General features: G+C 43.7%; 2 protein-coding genes across 13 annotated transcripts in view; one reads left to right on the top strand and one right to left on the bottom strand.

The window, feature by feature from the left end:
* The window catches only part of YEATS2 (YEATS domain containing 2), a 46806-nt gene extending 27860 nt beyond the window's left edge, over positions 1 to 18946 (bottom strand). For 5 of the 12 annotated variants that reach the window (XR_009729329.1, XM_061378906.1, XM_061378909.1 and 2 more), the window contains exons 1-11: positions 18816 to 18946; positions 15696 to 15793; positions 15489 to 15581; positions 12602 to 12844; positions 10289 to 10404; positions 9114 to 9275; positions 7310 to 7421; positions 5802 to 5846; positions 4586 to 4772; positions 2699 to 2938; positions 709 to 867 (exon numbers count right to left, since the gene is read on the bottom strand). Coding sequence is in view for 11 of the 12 variants with exons in the window: in XM_061378906.1 (XP_061234890.1) it covers positions 709 to 867; positions 2699 to 2938; positions 4586 to 4772; positions 5802 to 5846; positions 7310 to 7421; positions 9114 to 9275; positions 10289 to 10404; positions 12602 to 12844; positions 15489 to 15581; positions 15696 to 15793; positions 18816 to 18915 (1555 nt within the window). In the remaining variant the exon portion in view is untranslated. Of the gene's footprint in view, positions 1 to 708; positions 868 to 2698; positions 2939 to 4585; positions 4773 to 5801; positions 5847 to 7309; positions 7422 to 9113; positions 9276 to 10288; positions 10405 to 12601; positions 12845 to 15488; positions 15582 to 15695; positions 15794 to 18815 lie in introns of those variants that run through there. The other 7 variants (XM_061378910.1, XM_061378911.1, XM_061378912.1 and 4 more) reach the window with 3 other exon arrangements.
* PLEKHB2 (pleckstrin homology domain containing B2) overlaps positions 1 to 21148 on the top strand; it is a 472273-nt gene that overhangs the window by 41104 nt on the left and 410021 nt on the right. The window lies entirely within an intron of this gene.

Raw genomic sequence — 21148 nt, 5'->3', positions numbered from 1 at the left:
CAAATCAGAACTAATCAATCACTTCTGAATGACCTTTCCTCCAGCCGCAACACAAAGATTACCAACCAACCTCTATACCTATCACCTGTCTTCTGCAATTCAGTCCCCCCCCCGTTGACCTCAGGCTTAAGTCACCACTGAAGCACCAAGGGAATCTAATTAGAAGAATACAAACTGGCTGGAACTGGACCAGCTAGAAGTCAAAAGCACTAACAACACCCAGCATGGCTGCTCTCCTGGCACCCTGAGTCTACACATATCCTACATATCCAGAGCCCCACACACTAGGACATAAGACTGATCTGCCAGTTGCCACAATCTCTCCATGCTTTTAGCTTACATCCATGATACAGTTCTTACCCAACCACCTGAGCACTGTTTCTGTCTAAATTTCTGTGCACCACAGTCTACACTACTTTCTCCCCTTCCCTTTTTGTCTGCCAAGAACAGGCTCTCTTTGAAGAGGCATCTGTGAGTTCAATCTGGCCTTACATTACATGCTGTTTCCTAAAGGAGTTAAGTTAGTCTGAGATAACCTTAACCATGCTATACAGGCCGGCTGTGCAAACCAATACCTCCCTCTTTCTTTGCAGAGTACTTTTGCATCTTCTCAAGCTCATATCCTGGTGTTATACTAACCATTCTAAATAGAGAATAAACTTGAATGGGTAAGACTAAGCCACTGCCTTTTGTGATCACACTACACACCTGTGCTTGTGGTTGCAGCTCCAACCATCTGTCCAGGCTTGTCCACAATAACATACGCGTTATTAATGACTGAGCTAGCAGAGCCTTGCTTCATGTGCACCGGAGTTGATGTTGGGGTACGAGGTAGCGGAGATGGACTAGGGGTCGATATTGGAGAACCTTAAGAAAAAAAGTCCAATGCTTCCATCTTGTAAATGTTGTAAGAACATAAAAATACAGCAGTAGTTGTATTTTGTGCAACGGCTTAAAGAAGGAACATTTTGTGAGGATGCATTTCCCAGCCTGAGTGAGATGGAGAAGGAAAGAAAAGACAGAAGAAAAAGAAAAGGTATGTAGAGCATTATGGCTCCCACCTACCCTGGACATTCTCTGCCTAACAGGACAGGCAGGGTTCAAAGGAACCTTGAGAAGCCAACGTCCTGAGGGACATTACTTAAATCATTCTCACTGCCAAGACCAGTCCATCCAAGTAGATGAAGAAAGAGAGCTGAGCTCCTTACTAGGTGCTCTCTTTACCTTGTGGAGCCCGTGGTACAGACATTCAGAGCCAGGAGCTGAGCAGATCACGTAAAAAGGTTGTGTGATGCTGCAGCCATCAGACCAGCTTGGATGGTCTTGTCTCTTCATTGCTCTAACTAAAGCAGAAGCCAGACTGTAAAGCAGACTGTAAAATGTGCAACTTCTGGGTAATAGGACCAGGAGAGAGAAAAACTAAAGAAAAGAGCTGCGCGAGGGTAAACAAGAAATGCAGAGAAAAGGACAGGCAAGGAAGTGATCTGAAAGAGACAGCAGCAAGCACACTAAGCTTCAACTGACTGTTACTCCACCTTCTTGGCAGTGATGGACAATTAAAATGGAACATAAATGCTGAACAAATAAAATCCCCACGTCTTCTAAACTGCTTTTGAAATCTGAAAGGGGTCACACTTTTTGATAGAGAGCAGAGCCTTGGAAAAATATTTAGCAGGGAAAGATGTAAATAGCAAGGATCAACAGAGAAGAGTCCAAGCATTTTAAGAAAGACAGGATGGCCCTCTGCTTTCTGGAAAGCCTTGGGAAAAGAAGATCAAGAGCAGAGCTTATTAAGAAGGAAAAAAGTACTTGGCAGAGGTTCAAATGTAAATCAGCCTGAGTACAATTTCAAGATGTCAAGGAACAACACTGAAATTTGATTAAAACCCCAACAAACCAGACACACTTGAGGAAAATTATCTGAGAGTAGATCATCAGAAATCACATATATTGATGGTTAGTGTTTTATCCTCTCTACCCTGAACACCACAAAATGAAGGAATGTAACAGGTCATTTTTCAGTTTCACAACATGTGACATGGTGAGCTGCACATTAAAACTTTCTGATGTAAAACATCATCCAGTGGATGGCATCATGCCCAGGCAGGGAAGTGACTGTAAGTCAAGCGAGTAAACAGCACCTTGACCCTGTCTGGTTCAGAAGGTATCAAAAGAGTATCACATTTCTCACTGTAGTCAGCTGATAATTTAATCGAACAGAGGGTGGACTTTTGGAAGAGGAAGACCAAAGCTGTTCCACCTGAAGAGATAGTGCAAATACAAGAGGGACCATTTGAGTCTACAAGGTTGAATCTAATTAATTTGCCCAATAATCAGAAAACAATTTCTTCTTGTCTGAAAGCAGGAAGGAGAATAGCTTCTTCCCACATCTAAATATCCCACACAAAAGATGGGTCCTTGACTGGGTCTTCCTGTGGGTAGTAGTCCAGTTAAAGACTATCTTTTAAAAGCATTCAAGAACAGGATGAGAACAGCTCTTATCCTGCTTTTGATGTCATGTTAGGAATTTCACACTTATATTTCTGTCCTTGATCAATAAGAATTGTGTTTAGTTCGTTATTCTAGAGTTTCCTACTGCCTTGCTCAAAACTTGGCAGGAAATCAGAGGAAAGACTCAGAACAGGTCCAACTGGTTCACTCTCTTGTTTTCCAGTGGGATAAGCAAACTAACATTCACCTGATACAATCTTGCAACTCATGGTGATAGGCTGGAAGGATTTTCCAGGTGACTCTGCAGGGCTTGGACTCTGACCTTGAGGCACTATTTTACAGCTAGCTGCAATGGGTTGAAAGGCTGAATTTCCATGAGAGCCAAAGGCAACTTTCTGTGTGGCTAACTTGGTGGGAGTCCGTTCTATTGCAGATGGCAGGGAATAAAACGTGGCATGTCTTTCAGTTTCAGCATTCCCAGGGAATCCTGATTAAAACAGGGAAAAGAAGAGAAATAGTTCTTAGGCTGAGGCATCTAATTCTCTACCGTGCTTCTCTACGTAAACAAAACCCAGGTACAACAAACACGTTCTTGATGGAAGGAAAAGAAATTGGTGGGCAGCACTGCATGAGAAGAAAGCAGGATAGAGAGTTCCTCCCGCACAAGCCTGTTTGATTTGTCTCTGAGCAGAAGATGCTGTTCACAGCCTGTTCAGCTGTGGCTGGTGACCAGCCACTTCTCACACATTTTCTTGGAACGACCCATTGACCAAAAGCTGAGTTTCACGTGTCCTCAGGGCTCCACAGGACTAAGGCTGGATCTCCTTCACAGAGAATCTCACAGTGTGTTTTTTGGAGTAAGGGCACAAGGAGACATCCTACTGCCTTCTGACCTGGGTTAAAGAATACACCTTATTTGATGTAGGAGGGCATCCATTAACCTGTAGTTGATGAGAGAAGCCACTGCCTGTCAGCGTAAGAAAGAGGCAGGTTTATTTCCCTCCTGCTGGCTGTAGCACTGCTTGCCTACAAGTGCTGTGTATCTTCCTGTATAAATAAAAAGCCTGTGCATTTAAAATTCGGTTGCATTTCTCCTTCTTTGACCACAAAAACCACTGCATTCGCACAGTGGACATTCCTCTTGCTGAGGCAGAACACTACCCGTGGCATCATGGCACCTACTGGAAAGTGCACCATACCGGACACCAGCTTAAAGCCAATCTTTGAACAAAGGATAAATCCAGAAAGGCATCAGACCATGTTGTTAGCAACTGTATTTTGAAATATACAGCTGCTTTTTCCAGCCAGTTTCTCACGCTAAAACGTGCAAACCATAAAAGACACCCTTGTTCCTCAGCCCAGTTAAGCAAGGTCTGTCATGTAAGCCTTGACACTGTATATTTCAGAAAATGAAGCCAAATTCTAACAGATGCACAGTTTTTCCTACTTCACACAAACTAAAGACCAGAACAGTGTGCCCAAGGGCCAGCACCAGCCTGTTTCACACAATTCCAATGATCTTAAGGCACCAACTGCTGCCCACTGCAACAGGCACTGCATGTCTTGATCTTATAGGGGCAGATGAGAATGAGACCACGACTGGCACAGATGCCATCCCTCATACAATTATACACATCTCTTTCACTCTCTATTTTCAACACCAGAGTTATGTAGTACCTTTTGTTCCCCCACAATCAATTCATGTTAGGCACCAACGTATATACCTGATCACACCAGTAGACCAATTACTTAAATGTATACACAGGCCCAAAAATATTAAGAAACCTAAAAAAAACCTCTGAAAACAGTCTGCCAAGAATAAAGCTACAAGTGCTATTCAACAACTTTTTTTACCAACTGCATCTGCTGCATAAAGGTCCATCTTCAGCATGTTTAGCAAAACAGCCTACTCAACAAACTCCATGTTAAAAACAAAACCCCTCCCCTCAAATCAAACAAAACCCAAATAAACCATAACTATTTCTGAATTACTTTTCAGAGTACACTGAGAAAACAATCATCCAGGGTGAGCAAGGAGCAGGTAGCACTGGCAACCTTTAAGGCACAAAGAGGAGGTATCCAGAACAGCTGAAGTTCCAAGAACTCAAATTTCACCAACACCCAATCGCTTTACCTTTGTCCACCGAAGCATCTGGACTGGAGTCTCGCAACTGTTTAATTGGTGAAGAAGCTTTGACTGGTGCTGGGATGCTCAGTGGCAGCGGTAAAGATGTAGGAACATCAGAAAGGTCAGACTCTGAAGACTGGGAGAAGAGATACTCCTCACCAAGGGAATGCCTATGTAGCTCCACGTCCACTACCTTACACAAATAGGAAAAAGCACATTACTATTTGGTAGCTGGGTAAAGATAGAAAAAGTGATAACAACTACATCTTTTCTTTTCATTTTAAGTCTAGAAACTTCTCCCTCTCCTCCCCACACCTCTGTAAAACATTTGCATTCATTTCAAGGACAGCTCCCAGAAGTCCAGCAGCACTTGAGCTAGGGCAAAACTCTCCTTGCAGCATTTAACCCCCACAGTAAAACAGCACATCCCTCAGTCCATGGGGAAATCTGAACAGTGAACACTGGAAGGAATACAGAGCCCAGCTCCAAGCACCTCACCAAGGAGTGCTGCATACCCCCTTAGGGACAGGCACAAAACTGCAGCTTGCCTTTTTTGATAAGGTCTTGAGAAACACACGTTATCTACTCTTCAAAAGTGCTCTTTAATCACAGTAGACGTCTACATTAATTCTCCACAGACTGAAAAGCTAAGTAATGCAATTTCACCATAAAAATTTCCATTCACTACAGTACAACACAGGGAAAAGAACACTAAAAATCCTTCAGGGATACAGCAGACTATGGGTTATTAATTATACATTTTAACTTTTAAGAATTCATTTTCCATGATGATACTGACTCCTGACAGATGCAGAGACTTAAAAGTATTTAATATACTGCAAAATTTCAACAGGATAGCTAGGTGATCCCTTTAACTTAAATTCTTTACATATGAGATCTGCAGCACATCACAATGCAAATCAGGACATTTAATTCCTGAAGCTCCACAAATAAATGAAAATTTTAACTGCAGGACAAGTTAACTTCTTATGAAAGAGCTAGAAACTGTCTCCCCTGAACTAGAATGGGGAAAAAATGACTGTTGTCATGAATACTGACAAGGTGTCACAATAATTTCATCTAACAAGACAGCAAAATACACATTCTAGAAATTGTGAAATCAAATGGGTCTGACTCTGTGCTTAGTTCCATGTATCTTTTCCTTTTTAAACATCCTTAAGGAATCAAAATACAACATCCATTGCATGATTTGTTGACTCACCGTTTCTGCACCAAGTGTCTGCAGGCCTGTGTACGTCCTGTCCAACTGGATAAAACAATACAATGTATTTATGTTGATCTGGGCAAAGCAATATATTAGCTAGAATTTACAATACAAGTTTCAACTCCTTTCAAATTACGTAAGTTGAGCAGCAGTACATCCAATTTTTTGAGACCACAGGGTCTAAAATCTGCATTGCTCTGTTAAGTACCCTCTCTTCTGCAAAAAAGCCAACCCGAAGCCCATGCTGAAGTAGAAAGGAGCAAAAAAAGCTGAAGGAAATGAGAATGCTGGGGAATTATTACTGCAGTCTAAGAGGAGTCTTAGAGGAGTATCCTTTTTTACTCCTGATGTCAATATAAGGAAATAATAATGAGAAAAAACTCAGCTTTAAACTGACCAGCACAAAGGCTATGCTTACACTGTAATTTTTGACTAATTAACTGGCCACACTGAGCATCAGTAGAAAATCCCAGAGGCATATAACAAGATACCTCAAAGAGGCTGCCAGCCACAGAGGAGGGCTCAGCTCACTCCTATCACCTCACAGCAGCCACAGGATCAGTATGCAAACAGCAAAGATTAGCAAATTTGAGTTCTTGTGTGCCACAGGCTATCTCAGTTTTCTTCTGTAAGCTGGGTTTCCTCAGCTGCACAGCATCCATCACACTGTTACCAATTTCTTCCCAAGTTATATCTCTCCAAATATAATTTACTCATAATCTGCATGAAATGTCCCCAAGTGCCAGGGGAACATTTCCAACCTTTTCTACTGTCTGTGTTCTGGCTTGCAATGAGGTATCTGCATTAGCATGAAATTCATTCATGCAGTCAGGGTTTAAGTAAAACTAATCAGGCTGCTCAGAGAAACAGGAAACTAAACCAGCTCAGGATTTAATTCCACTAACACTAGGGACTACTAATTAAAAGGAAAACAACAGCAATGGCCTAGTTTTCCAGGACTGCTGCATAGTGTAAATCCTATTGAGTGCTGCAGGACAGGTGAATGGACAGGTTGAAAAAGGAGGCTCTCTTCAACAGGAACGAAGAACGAACAAGAAATCTCAGCCTCTCTCTGTCCACTCCAACAACAGAGAGAATCTCTAGGCAATATATGCAAGTGTTGAAGGAATAAAACAGATACAGCAACCACTCTACCAGCAGAAAGATAGCCCTGCACTACCCTGTCAAGTTAAACCCAGTGAGAGGATAATAAAAATCCCACACTGTCGGGAAACAACAAATGCAAATGCTTTGGTGCTTTCAGCAGAATCAGTTCCAGCTTCTGCAAAGCTAGGTTCCTTGGTTACTGCAGTGACTCAAATAGAGCCAAGGTAAGAGGCTTCCCTAATCTTTTTGGATTCTCCAGCTCTACTATTCATGTGCAAATAACAAGCAGGACATACACACAACAGAGAGGCAGAAGCACATACACAAGCAAAACCTCTTAGAGATTATGCAGGAGAGCTCATTTAATCGCCCTTCTCTCAAATATTTTGTTCAAATACCTTCAAATTGTGTATGATATCAATCCTCTTGTTCTGGCTATCCTTGAAGTGTATCTGGACTCTCACAGGAAATTCTCCCCAGCCTCTCCTGGTCAGGTGAAACGGAGGTTCTCTGAAAACAAAATGGTGATTGACATTTTGCATGCAGAAGTGGTATAGCTTTTACCTACCTCCTTTTCAGAAAGCCAAAGACTGCTCTTCTGATGACAACTAAAGCCATCTTCAGGTCTGTTATTTACTCCAGAGAATGCAATTACATAAACAAAAATTTTATGGCTTTGGACAGCTGAAAACACACTTTTATTTCGCACAAAGGTACAGGGAAGAAAATGATACAGCACTGTTGGATGAGGGAATACAGGAGACAAGCGTCTTTAAAGCAGAGAAGACTGGGTAATGCTAAATGAAAAAAAAAAAAAAAAATTTGTTTAAAAAACCCCAAATCAGCTCTTTGGACACAGCTGCAAGTTGAGTTTCGATGCAGCATTCTGCCACCACTTTCTGCTATTCCCTATCTAGGAGCAAGAAGGCACATGCTTCATACAAGGCTAAGTGAACAACATACAGGCAATAAGAAAACGCTAACTCAATCACTGTCATTCTCTATGCTGGAAAAGAAAGATGTTTTTATCTATAAAATTTACTATTACTCTGTTTGTATTTCAGCCTGTTGCTATTGTAAATCCCAAATGTAGTTTTGCAACAGAACAAAACATAAGAGGTTTAAAGGCTATTTTTACTCCAGAACATTTATATTCACTACAATGACTGGGACTATGCAACAAGAAAACAATTAACCAAACAGGATTAAAGCAGAAGACAAAAAGCACTGACATCAGATACCAGAAACTGAGAAAGCCACAAAAAGACAGCAGTCAAGTGTAATTTAGTATGTTATACAAGAAATGCAATGCTTCTGTTCTGCTCAGGGTTGCCTGCTCAGAAGAATTACTGAACAATACCTACACCTCTTATCTCAGAGAAGTCTTTCTGGAGCTGCCATTCAGGGGTTCATTTTCGTCAGAATTAAGTTGCTATCCTGTACCTAGGCAGTCTCCCCACCCTCCTGGCAGGAGGCAGCTGAACGTCCTGTAGAGAATAATTTCTTCAGGATGACACAAAGCAGTTCAAAGGCATCCCACTGTCTTGTCCAAAAGAGTAAGAATGAGTGACTGACAGGGCATCTGCCTGCAGCACTCAACAGAGAACTGAGTCCACTCATCTCAAAGTCAGAGCTTTGCATACAGGTCTGGGAGGCAACAAAGAAGCTGCTGTTTCTGCAGCACCAGCATCATTACACTGATCAGAAACTCCTTGAAGCATGAAGCCAATGCCATATCTAGCTACAATGGAGAAATATTTGGGAGACAGATAAAACTTTTTGCCCAACCTCACATTTATCATGGGCAAAACAGTGTTCTGAGACTCCTCTTTTCCATATTGGAATGGATGGGAGGTAGAAAACATCTCTTCTAGCAACAGAAGTCTATCCTGAGCAAGAGACAGTGTAACACATGCAGGAGATGCACAAAGTGGCACGAATAACACAAAATGCAACTAATGAATGCTTTTTCTAAGTAGGAAATTAAAAAAAACAAAAACAAAAACAAAACAACCCAAACCACTGCTTGGCACATTTGCTACATAAATGTAATTATGTTTTGGAGTAAGTCAAGCCAAGCAAGATGTTAAAGACAGACATGGAATATTAAATCAGGAAAAGAAGTTGCTAACTTTGTAAGAAACCTGGCATTGTAAGCCTGGCAAGCACAAAGACTGGAATAGTGACTGCAATTATTATTACCTTACTTCCACCAGGTCATTTGGCTTGTAACTGGGATGCAGAAAGAACCAAACTTTCTTGACGAAATGATTTATGCTGGGTTCTCTCCGAGAGCCTCGGACATACACCATCCATTTATGGGTGGACTGATCATTTTCTTCTCTCTTGTCAGGAGGAATGTACCTGACAAAGAAATTAAAAAACAAACACAAGATAAAAATCCCAAATAGATGAATACCACAAAAAGTATTTGGGGAAAGATAGGCAAAAAAAATGGGGATGGTAAAACTCCTACGTAAACCATGCCCCTGTACAGTTCTGCTTGTTACTCCTTGACAATTCATCCAGAAACAGATAAAGGTCCCACAATCTTCTGTATGCTTCTTACACATTTACTCTATTTTAGTGCACAACTGCCATAAGGAATTTAGCTCCTAATTAGGAAGACTTAACAAATATTAACATTCTACAACTGTCATATCCCTTTCCCCATCTTATTCTAAGATATTAGGAAGGAAAAAGGCATCACAACACATCACCAGCAACTCTGCTATCAGAAATACAAGAGTAAGAACTTTTCCTATTAATTTTTAAGAAACTTCACAGTCAGCACTTGGTTCTGGGGCCAGCCTTCAGTAGATTTTCAAAACGCAATTCTAACACCATGAGTTTCATCAGGAAATGCTTGCTACTTCCTATGCAAGAGGAAAAGACTGACTTGAGTAGTATAAACAAAACCTATACGGGTTAATTTCTTCAGGTTATGCTGGACTTTCACAATTCTTCTCAGTGGTCTGGTGTTCGGTTTTTTTGTTGTTTAAAAAAGCACATTGTCCCTGACACACTGAATTACCCATCAGGACAATTTGTTTTACAAATTTTCATGGAAAAACTTGGGATTTCTAACAGGTCAGAAAATGCTGTAACACTCACCTTCAGAGGAACAGATCTTTAAATCTCCATATATATTTATACACACACTATCTATCTACATATAAAGAAAACAACTACTAAAACACCAGTTCCTGCCACAAAAAACTTCATGCACACACTCCAGGAGGGCAGCCCTGTGCCCAGTGATTACCCAAGGGCAATACTTCATACATGACATCCTAGCAATTTTGCCTTCTAATTTTAACCTCATTTCCCATTCAATCCTGAAATAAAGGACCATCCCTCAGACTCTGGATACTAACTTGGAAACGTTGCCAACCACAATGGTTTTCTTCACATAAAGCCGTGAAGTTTCATCATTTGACAGTCCAGCATTTCGTTGTCCTGGTTTTTGAGAGCTTGAAACACCTGAACTGTCCTGAGGGTAGGGGAAGAAAAAAATAGACAAACAAAAACCAAGCATTCTTCTTAAACATCACTTTGTCTGGCACTAAAAAAGTAAGGGGGTGGTAAAAGAAAAAGTAAACCTGCACAGTTAAATGAGATCAACAATAAGTCATCCCTAAAAATACTTAAACTGCTATTTAGGCACATTTAAGCAGCATGCAACAATGACATACTACCTAGCCAAGTATATGCTGCATGGCTTAGCTGAGCATACGTCATGTGACATACCATGGATCTGAGCCATGATTTCAGCTTGGGTTTCAAAAGCACTGATACTGCCTTACCTGAAAAAAATCAAGCACTGCTAGAATGGCACCTAGAGTGGCATCACATTGGTGGTCATTAATCAGAAACAAAGCTGCATCTCCCCTTAGTAGCTTCTGAAAATCTACATTTTTCTCATTCCCAGCCTCTGCTGCTTTGAGGGACTTCAGCATTGCTTTACAGTGAAGAATCAAGGCTGGGCTTGAGGCAAAAGCTCAGCTCCAACTTAAGAGGGAGAGCAATCAGCCACAGCATGCCACTGACATCTAGATAACCCTCTGCAATACTTGGTAATAACAAATCCAGTGAACTTTGAACACAAACTCAACTATCAAGCAGTGGCTAAGACTCCCCATAAAATTATGACATGACCATTCACAGTGCCAATGCAGGCTGCATTGGCATTTGCACAGGAATGAGAGGCTTTGCTACGACTGTTGGATGAAGCCACTGTCCAGAGAACAAGGGACTTCCATCCTTTCATTATCAACAGAGTTGGTGCTGCCGTTTCCTAAAGTGTAATCCACTGAGCACTTGTCAGATACAGGTCAGTGTGGGGAGCAGTGGATTCTCTAGGAACCACTGCACCTCCTCTGTTAAATCAGTGATGCCCTCAACTGGAGCAAGCAGCCACACAAGGCTGAGATGACTTCTGCTCCTCTTCACTCTCTTAGCCACCTCTGGGCCAAGGGCTGCATTAGTTGAAGATGTACCAACATGCTACACCCAAGCAATACAACTGCTCCATCAACGTCCCCAGTGCAGAAACAAGTTATATTGGTCTGCTCGCTTACGATACAGGTGGGTCCATTACATATTGTTTATTTGCCTTCTGCTGTGGACCGCAGGCAGGGTTTCATCAAACTGCAGCTCCTTTTGTGAAAAGTGTCATGCTGTTCAAGAGAGGTAGAATCACTGATCTTTCTGCCATGTATTATTGCAACTTGCTCAGTTGCAGAATACAGTCATAGGCAATGAGATATACCAATCCCTGGTTTGGGGTTGGAGGCTGTACTCCCCTAGCAGGCCTGACAGCTTAAAGGAACTGAAAGGAAACTGAAGAATTTAATCTCACCTACAAAGGCACATTTCACCTGCAGCCAGTGAGAGAGCCTCCTCAGTGCAGCTAACTGCAGCCAACAGGTAAAGAAAGCATTTCTGTAGCTGCACAGCATGCCATAAAGGGAATGGATCCAAGCCAGAAATAACCCAGAAAAAAAGTATAGGGGCACAATGAAAGAAGATACTTTTAACCTGAGTGAGCCTGGTTCAGTTTAAGCAAATGGTGAAATTAGCACAACAGCAAGCAGCACCACCAAGAGAAAAACAACTCAAACTACACATCCAGGCTCTACCAGCTCATGCTCCAAGAGCTAATCCACTGCTGTCTTTGTGTTTTCACCACAGGCTGCTGAGGAGGACAAACCCCAAACTCCTGTGGTTCAACCACTCTAAGCAATGCAGTCCCCATGGGCACCCACAGCCCGGCAGAAGCATTACTTCTTAACAACACTGCTGGGAATGAGACATCTTGCTCTTCTCTCCCTTCCTGACCTGACTTCCATCTGCACAGCAAACCCCTTTGCTTAAGCAATGAAACATCTTCTTCTCCAGAGGCTACCAAGAAAGACAGCAGCAGACAGCTGTGCTAACACAAACACTATCACTGCTGCCTAGCTAGCCCTTCTGTTGGGCAAAACTGAGTGAAGTTAACCAAGTTGCATAGACTTCAGTTAGCCTTACAGCAAAGCCAGGCTGAGACACTGGGAGCAAGCAGTTGCAGAGGGTAAGAAACAGATCTTCAGCAAGGTAGGTGAAAAAATGAAGAACTCCTGGTGCCAGCACTGAGTCCAGACAGAGCACACACCTCCAACAACTTGACCACCACTCGAGTTTTACTTTACCCGGCCAGTATTTCTGCTCTGTCTCTGGTCCAGGCTGTTTGTCAGCCGCTCTTCTGCATCCAAGTTGCCATTGTCTTTGTCCAGGAGAAAGTCATTGTGCTGAGAGAGCGAGTCACTCTCGGAGTGGTTGGCAGATGGAGTGTCTGAGCCCTGGTTAGCCGGAGACGACGATCTAGAGGGTGATTCCAAGAATTTCTTGATTGAAGGGTGATTAAGAATTGTCGTATCACATGACCTGGTCCCCTGCAACAAAGAGGTCAGCCAAATCCAGTCACTATTTACCTGCAGCCCACATAAAAGCTGTGCAAGAAAAGTCAATGTATGAAGAAAGAGCAAATATTTAATCAGGTGCCCCAGGGGAAAAACACATGCTGCAGAAGATAAAAGCTTAAGTTGGTTCTACAAAAACATCACTGCTAATTGAATCTGTTTCTCTACATCTTTTGATCTCAGAAACCCACCCGGCTTTGGAAAGGAGGACTGGAGCCTACTCAAATACCTACTCCAAGTCCCTTTGAAAATAACATCTTCTTTCCTGTGCAGATACCCAAGGTCTTTTACTATATACAGAAAGGCCACAAATGCATCAAGCTCTTCAGTTTTGATACTCACTGGCAGCTCTGTCAATGTCTATGGGCAAGCTACACATTAGCTTCCTGTCTGCTCCCAAAGCTTAACAGAGGATAAAGAATAATGTGCACAGGCATGCTTACAAATTTTCCTCAAAATGGACATCTTGGAGCTAATCTTAGATTCTCCTAAACCTGCAAAAGGGAGGATAGGGTGGAGAAGTGTTTAAATTTCTTTGGGATTTTTTTTTCCCTTTACTGTGACAAAGCCCTCACCTCATCTTTTTTTTTTTTTTCCTCCTGCATTTGCCTTTAACCTCAGAAGTAGCAAGGAAAACACCAATTACTCAAAGCAAGTGTTCTTTGTCCACTTGTCCTCCCAGACACCTTGGTTTGATGATGAATCAAGTCAGCAGAAACACCTCTCTGTCAGCAGCAGAGTTCTGACAGACAGGCTCACTCCAGCTCCTGAAGCCACAGACTCCCACTGGAGTCGGACTGACACTTTTTCCTGCATGGAGTACCAGCTGAAAGAGGCTTTCTTCTTCCCTGCCCAAAGCACCTGGGTCAGCCAGGCTGGCACAGTGATTCATGGGGACAGGGCACATCACAAAGAAAAACAAATGAAGAAATTGATTTGGGTTATTTTTGTTTGCTTGCTTGCTTTTTTTCCTTCCCAGGGTTATCTTTAATCTGTGTAAATTCCCTGATACAAAAATCTGCCAACATGATAGAGGGGGTGGCATAGGGACAGACACCAGCACCACTACTGGAACAGCAGAACTGCTCTTGAGAGGTGGTAGCAGGAGTGGAGTTAAATACTGTCCCACCTGGACTATGAAAGTTCATTTGAGAGCTCTCTTTACAATTGTCCATTAGGTACATGAGCAAAGCAATTGCCAACTCTCAATTACACACTTAAAGTTATACCCATATATCCAACACACATGCAACATCACAGAAAAAAAAAAACCAACAAAAAAAACAACACACAAAAAACCCTAAACCACCAAGAACCTTTTTCTTTTTTTTCCTCTAGTCAAGCAAAATGACCAACCCCTTATCCACTGATTTGTGGGAAAACGTAATAAACTGTAATCGTATGGAACCATAAGCCTCAAAACCCAGCAGCACTGGGTTGAAGAACTATTTATGTTTATGAGAACAGGTTAGGTATCTGCAAATCACCTTCCCAGAAATTCTGAATTGGACTACAAAGACTCCTTGTTAACCACACATTAAAAACAGACAACAAAGAAAATTGAAACCAGTAACAATTTCAATAGAGAGAACTGATTTAGCCTACATGCAAATTAGAGAAAATTAAAAATGCAATCAAAAATACAGCTACATTAACCATAAGCTCATAAAAACTACAGGAAAACTAAACAAAGCAAGGATGCACCAGGAAATTTTGTGAATACTTTGAAAGAATAACAAAAGTTGTTATTTCTGGCAAGTGTGAAAATCAGCAAGGACACAAACAAACAGCCTGCATGGCAGAACAAGTAAAGAACAGGGACAGCACAGCTCCTCCTGATACAGTATGACATTGAAAAAACCCACTTTCCAAGATTGCAACCTAGATTACATTCTTCAGTGGCCTACACAAAAATTAAGGAGGAACAAAGATCTCCAAGCCTCCCAGTACTACGATAACCTTTTTCAACTCCAGTTGCTCGACTCAAGTTTGGTGAGGGTTAAACAAGCTGGACCTTTTTGGTCCTATGCCATTCCAACATGGAAATCACAACAGCAAAATCAGGAGTAGTAGTGCAAGCCGTTGCTTGGAAGAGAAATTCCCATGGGACTAGAGTAAAACTCAGGTTTGTAGCACCCATCTCCAGCTTCCAAAAATCAGCTCAGGTCTTTACTGGAAATAAGATCAACTCACTAAATTGAGAAGATAACTGAATACTGACCCTGGTAGTGAACTACGTGCCAATGGGGAGTCTGCAGGAGTTATGAACACCCTGTAACCACCAGCCCATTAGGGGCAGAGTGCTCAGAACTGGGGTTTAACAAATAGGGTTTGGGTTTGTTTTTTTTTTTAAAGCAGGGTATTTCAAAAACCAGACCCAAGGGCTGTTCAAGAACTTCTCAACTGCTCCTTGAAGACTGCTCTTTGCCAAGTACCCAAGGCCCAGCTAGTGATGCACTGGTCTCCTTTAGCACTGCCACCCCATTTGCAGTTTGTATTCCACCACTTCAGAAATTAACATCTCAAAAAATCACACATCAGCTGAATAGCCAGTGAACTACAACTACTCCTGTGCAAATACCCCCTAAAATCTTACTACTTCCAAGGCAATTTTTACCTCTCCAGCTTTAAGGAGACCAGCAGATGCGTAATAGTTAGCCACAATACAGGCACGCAGCTTATCCATCATCCTCCTTGCTTCAATCAGGCGCTACAAAAAGAAGAGATAACAACAAATGGTAACAGATAACCAATGCAGCAATCCCCCCTTCCAAACCCTGTTACACAAGGATAATATGGATTTTTAAGAACAAAACCTTTATACCTGATCTATAACTTCGATTTCGTGTTCTTTACTCTTCATTTCGACAGCAAACTGTTCTTTTATAATGGTCTCAATCTTCTGCACAGCAACATCTCTAGCTGTACACAAGGCCACACATAGAAAAAAAGAAAAAGGAAGTATTTCAAGTCCTATTTTTGAGGCTATATTTGAAAACATAAAGATCAAAAACTGTTTTGGAGTGAGAAGTGAAGGAATAATAACACACACACAAAAAAGGGAAGGATCATTTTTCTGGAGAAGTTATTTGTCTTAACAAAAACCACATGTATCTTTAAAAGCTGGCTTATGTGGAAAGTTATTTTTTCCTTTTTAGAGCTGAGATGACAAATAACAGAAGACGGGAACCATAGGACCAGTCTGTTTACTTCTGTCTCAGCAAAGCTGTAAACAGCAAAAGGAAAACTCAAGTGTGCTATGGCCAAGTGCAGTTACCACTGCAGTTGTGCAGGAGTACGCTGGAACACCATGCACATTCTTCTGCTCTCTCTTGCCCAATTCACATCCAGGAAATCAACATCATATACTGCAGCAATAACAGGGCCAACTAATACTTTATATACTCAACACAGCCTGAACATGGTGTAGCCTTCTCTGGAGTGCCTACAAGCCTTCTATTACCCACAACGGAAACTACATTATTGAAAGCTGGTGTACCTCCTATAAAATCCAGCACGGCAGTCAAAAATTGTTAGCCTTTTAGCAGGAGATTATTGACTTTGGTGGAGAGCATGCAGTTTAGTATTTCAAACTGTGTGAATACCTTATGGCAAACCAGCTGCTAAGAAGGAAATTGGCATCTTATTGTGTTTTGCTAGGACATGTATAAACATAAGAACAATTCTTTTTGCTCTACACCTACAGCAGACTTTAATATTGTCCTTCCTTTAAGTCACCTCCATTATATCAAGCGGGTTTAAACAACAACTGTTTTTATCAAGTTCTAAGCGAAAACTTGGAAAAGCAGTAACTGCACTTCTAAAAGAAAGCCTGGAAAAGGTTCTCCAGCCTGTGGCAGAAGTAGAGTGACCCCAACTGCAAAGCAGATCAGAGAAACAGCCTGACTTCCTCTGAAAAAATGTCATGCTGTTTCAAAGTGGAACAGAAGGCAACAGCACCTAGACTCTGTTCTGAGCTTCAGAGGAAGCATTTGTTTTACTAAAGGGTACATATATGTTTGAAGAGGTTTCTAATATTCCAAAAGAAACTTTGCTGGTGTGTTCCAGCTAGCATACATTATTTTACTGTCTAATCAGGTACCTACAACAACGGTAAAGCTTCTATATGCAAAAAAGGTCTCCCAGATATTTTTACTTATTTCCAGATACCTGTATATAGATATTCTAGGGCCAAAAGTAGCTCTAAGCCTACATTAAAACAGAATTGTGCTTGAATTTGTACGAGTAATGCAAAATTAAAACACAGAGGGATATAATTTTCCTCCAGTCATGAACACCTTGCCTAGGAAATTCACATGTAAGGCTATACTTTAAATAACCCTAAACAGATTAAGCTATGAGATGTACAGTTCAGACAAGGCCAACTACATCTCTTCCCAAGACTGATGCCATGCAACACCAGTATTATGACAATTAAAGCACCTTATAGTGTTTGTGATTATATTACTGAGGCTTTTAAGAACACTTTATTTTTGTTTTTTTCCCATCTTAGCCTCAACCACATACCCTAATTAAGATCACATTAGTGAAATTTGTATACTTAAGAAATTCCTGTATTGGAGACAATCCATAAGAGGAAGAAAGAAGCCAATTCAGAGGAATCACCTGAACAGAAAGCTTGCTCTGGGAAGGACAGTTTTCCAAGGCACTGAGGCTTTGCCTGCTAATTACTAAGATCTTCTGAAAAGTTGCTTCACAAAAAGTGGATTAAAAACCTGCCTGCAGTCCCTGGGACACTCCACCAGGGAGGGTGGTGGCTTCTGGCAGCCAGGCAGGGCAGGCAGCTGGGAGTGGTGACACTGTTTTGCCACAGCCAGCTCCAGCAGAGCTCCATTGTCAGGGTCCGTACACAATCCAGCAGACATGATCTGCCCAGCAACACATTCAACCCAGGGTTCAGCCTCCTCAGACTTGTCCAGCTGTACACAGCCCTCCAAGGCATCACCCACAAAGCCATCATCTATCCCTCTCCAATCAGCAGCTCTGGCATCCTGCTCTGCTCCTGGATCATCTTCAGATCGCACAGCCAGCTTCAATTTTCTCACCTCCCTGTTTGTCAGCTCTTCCCATCACGATCCTTTCACATAGCTATACTATGCCAAAAATCACTACCCTACTCCCTGTCCCAAGGGCAAGAAGCTCTACTCCCATTTGCCCAGAGATGACTGCAACCTGTCCCAGGCACCCTGCCAACAAGCTGGTTCCCAAAGCAAGCATATCAGAACGTGCCAAATGCAAACCTACTCATCCAACTACTCTCTCCACTACACTTCTTTATCCACTTTCCTTTCAGTCAAGTAGCTGCTGCTCTTTCTCCTCCTCCCTTGCAACTTTCAAAACCCCTTTCTTCGCCCTAACTTACCCCCTTCTACACTGCTCCATTTCCTTTTATCTGCTTATTCCTGCAAACATTTGCCATCCTTAGGAGACAGTCTATCTGCTGCAGGGTCGTGGATACCCCCTCCACCATGCTGTACTGCAGTCCGTATCCCCCAAAATGTAAACTGCCAGTCTTTCTGGAAGCTCATTTCAATTGCAAAACATACAAAACAAATGCACAGGATGGAGCACACTTCAGCATGGATACCTGCTGAGAAGATGCACTGACAAAATACTCCAGCAAACAAGAATGAAAGTACAGGTGGGGCCCTGGAGAGCTCGTGCTCTAGCTGCTATCATGCACCACAGCCTGCATCCTCATGCCTTACTTTACAGCTCAACTAGCAGGTAGAAATGGCTCCGTGTATAACAATCACATTTTCTTTTGACCATACAGAAGCATCACCAGCTCCCTTGCTCAGTGTCTGCCCTTTGACCCCTTAGCTCCCACCCCAGTCCTTCCCTGACCTGGCCTCAACAGCATGCACATCCACAACATTCCTAATTCCACCCGGAAGGCCCCTCCAGCTCAGAGAGCTCCTACCTGACTGTTCAGCTGCCTTGTGGCGCTTGCTGGGATGAGTGATGGTGATGTCCTCATAGTCGGGGTCCTTCTCCACGATCACTCTCTTCATCCCAGACATGTTCTCTTCACTGAGAGGAAATATAAAAGCATTAACTTCACGCACAGTGACCTTCTGGGCAAGCTTCTACCTCTCACCACACGGAGATACCTCCTTCCCCTGGCACTACAGGTTAACCCTGTATCTCAACACTGGCCCAGGGGCTTTAACTCCCTCACAAACAATAGAAGCTTACCCCAGCCCGTGTGTTGCAATAGCAAACTGCTGCCTGCTGCAGCAAAGGGCCCCCTGAGCCCCACTTGCCAGCGCGCTCTGCACTGGGACCCTACGGTGAACTGGGGAGAGCCAGGTTTACCTCAGCACTCAGCACCGCCGAGCCGGGTTTACCTCAGCACCGGGCTTACCTCAGCACAGGCACCGGCGAGCCGGGAGCCCACCCACACGGGGAGACGCGGGCTTCAGAGCCGGGCGGGCACAGGCGCCCCGGCACTACCCCTTCGCCAGCGGGACACGTCGGCTCAACCGCGGAGCTGCGCGGGAAGGGGCAGCCCGTCCCGCAGCCCCCCTGAGGCGGGAGTCGCGAGCCCGCAGCGCGGGGTGAGGCAGAGGCCGCGGCGCTAGGGGTGCCCGGTACCGGGGGTCGCTGTGGGCGGGGCAGAGCCCGCGCGGCCAGGCCCACGTGCCGCTCCCCTCCCCCCGCCCGCACACACAAAGCCGCCGCGGCCGCGCGCTCCTCCCTCTCCCCCCACCCACCGCCGCTGCTCCTCACCCTCGCGCCGTCGCCCGGCCCCGCCGCCGCCGCCACCTGCACAGGCCGCTCCCGCCCCGCTGCCCTGCGGCCGCTCAGCGCCGGCCCCCGCCGCCGCGTCCCGCCACCAGTGCCGCCGCCGCCATGAGCTCAGGGCCCTGCGCCGGGCTGCCCGTCACGGCTGGGGCGGGGCCCGCGCAGGCGGACAGCGGCGGAGGGGCGGGGCGGGCCCGCAGACCGCCCCGGGGTGTGTGGGGGGGAGCCCGAACCTGGCTGTGCTCGCCTGAGGGGAGCCCCAGCGAGAGGCGCGGGAAGGGGACTGGATGGAGGCGGCTCGCGTTGCGTTGCGTCGCGTCGCGCCGCAGGCGTGCCGCTGAGGTAGCGAAGGGTTTGTGGGCAGCAGTTTGGTCTCAGCCCGAGGTCAGCGGCCCTGTGGTGTTTCCGTTTAGCTACGTTGATGTATTGGTCTAATACTGACTCCCTGGGTGAAACAATTTTAAGTAATAAAAGTTGAGGAGAACATTTTAGTTCAGTGGAACAATGGTGATTATCCACAAAAAACCCACGAAATCCCCCTAAGAAATGATGCGTGGGTTGACTGAGGTGCAGGTACCTGCAAGTGTCACCTCAGGGCTGGGATGGTGGCTCCAGCCTGCTTCTGCGTTGCACACACAAAGTCCATGCAAGGGGGGTTTTGCACTGATCCCACTAAAGACAGGCCTCTAGAAAAATCTCGTAGCAGCTTCTTACAGTATTTCATAGTGTCTCAAATCGGAGCTGTAATTGTCCATTTTGGTGTTTGGTTTTGGCCAGGCTGTAATACCTCTCTGAGGTGCGGCTAATGGCAAGTAGTGCTTTGGTCTGTGGTAGTCCCATGGCTCATACAGTGAGCTGCTAACCAGTATAAATTAAAGTCCTGCTTTTACATATAGTTGCAAACTTACTATGAGGCCACTAATTAGCAAGTGTATGCTGAATATTCAAGGCTTAGCCCTTAAAGTCTTCTTTTTGTTCCAATTTCAGGACCAATACTACAACAGGTTTCTGACTTCTTACCAAGCACAAACATGAACTATGGAAAACTGATGGAGGCTCTTCCTGTATTCATATTTGTATCATGCTCATCAGAAAAAGTAAGTGTACAATATAGTTCAATTTTATTTTCTTCCCTTTTCCTGTCTAATGCAAAGAGGCTGTTCACTGTTAAAATATACTGCCAGTTGACTATGTTTAAAACTTAAAATATCTTAAGGTGGGCTTCCAGCCCTCAAAACTATTTCCATTGCTTTGCAGTCTGTGGATTCCCTTTCAGGCAATATTACTTCTTTCAGGAAAATGAAATTCTGTAAGCATTGAACTTGGTCGTAACGTACTTGTGGCACTGCAGCAAGAGCTGCTTGGTTGCTGTAAATGAGCCTGGCCACACTGTAGAACTGCAGCAGACACTGTTGGCTTGCCAAGTTTTATTTCATGTTAGAAGGTATTTGAAAAACACCACATATCTCAGAAGTACAGCATACAGACTCATCTCTCTGGGGGTAGGTT

Source organism: Neopsephotus bourkii, unplaced genomic scaffold (genome assembly GCF_033783945.1).
Source record: "Neopsephotus bourkii isolate Nb327-2 ecotype Australia unplaced genomic scaffold, CSIRO-AGI_Nbou_v1 NB_1768, whole genome shotgun sequence".
Taxonomy (NCBI): Eukaryota; Metazoa; Chordata; class Aves; order Psittaciformes; family Psittacidae; genus Neopsephotus; species Neopsephotus bourkii.
Note: the sequence above shows the minus strand (reverse complement) of the source record. Positions and strands in the feature narration are given on the sequence as shown.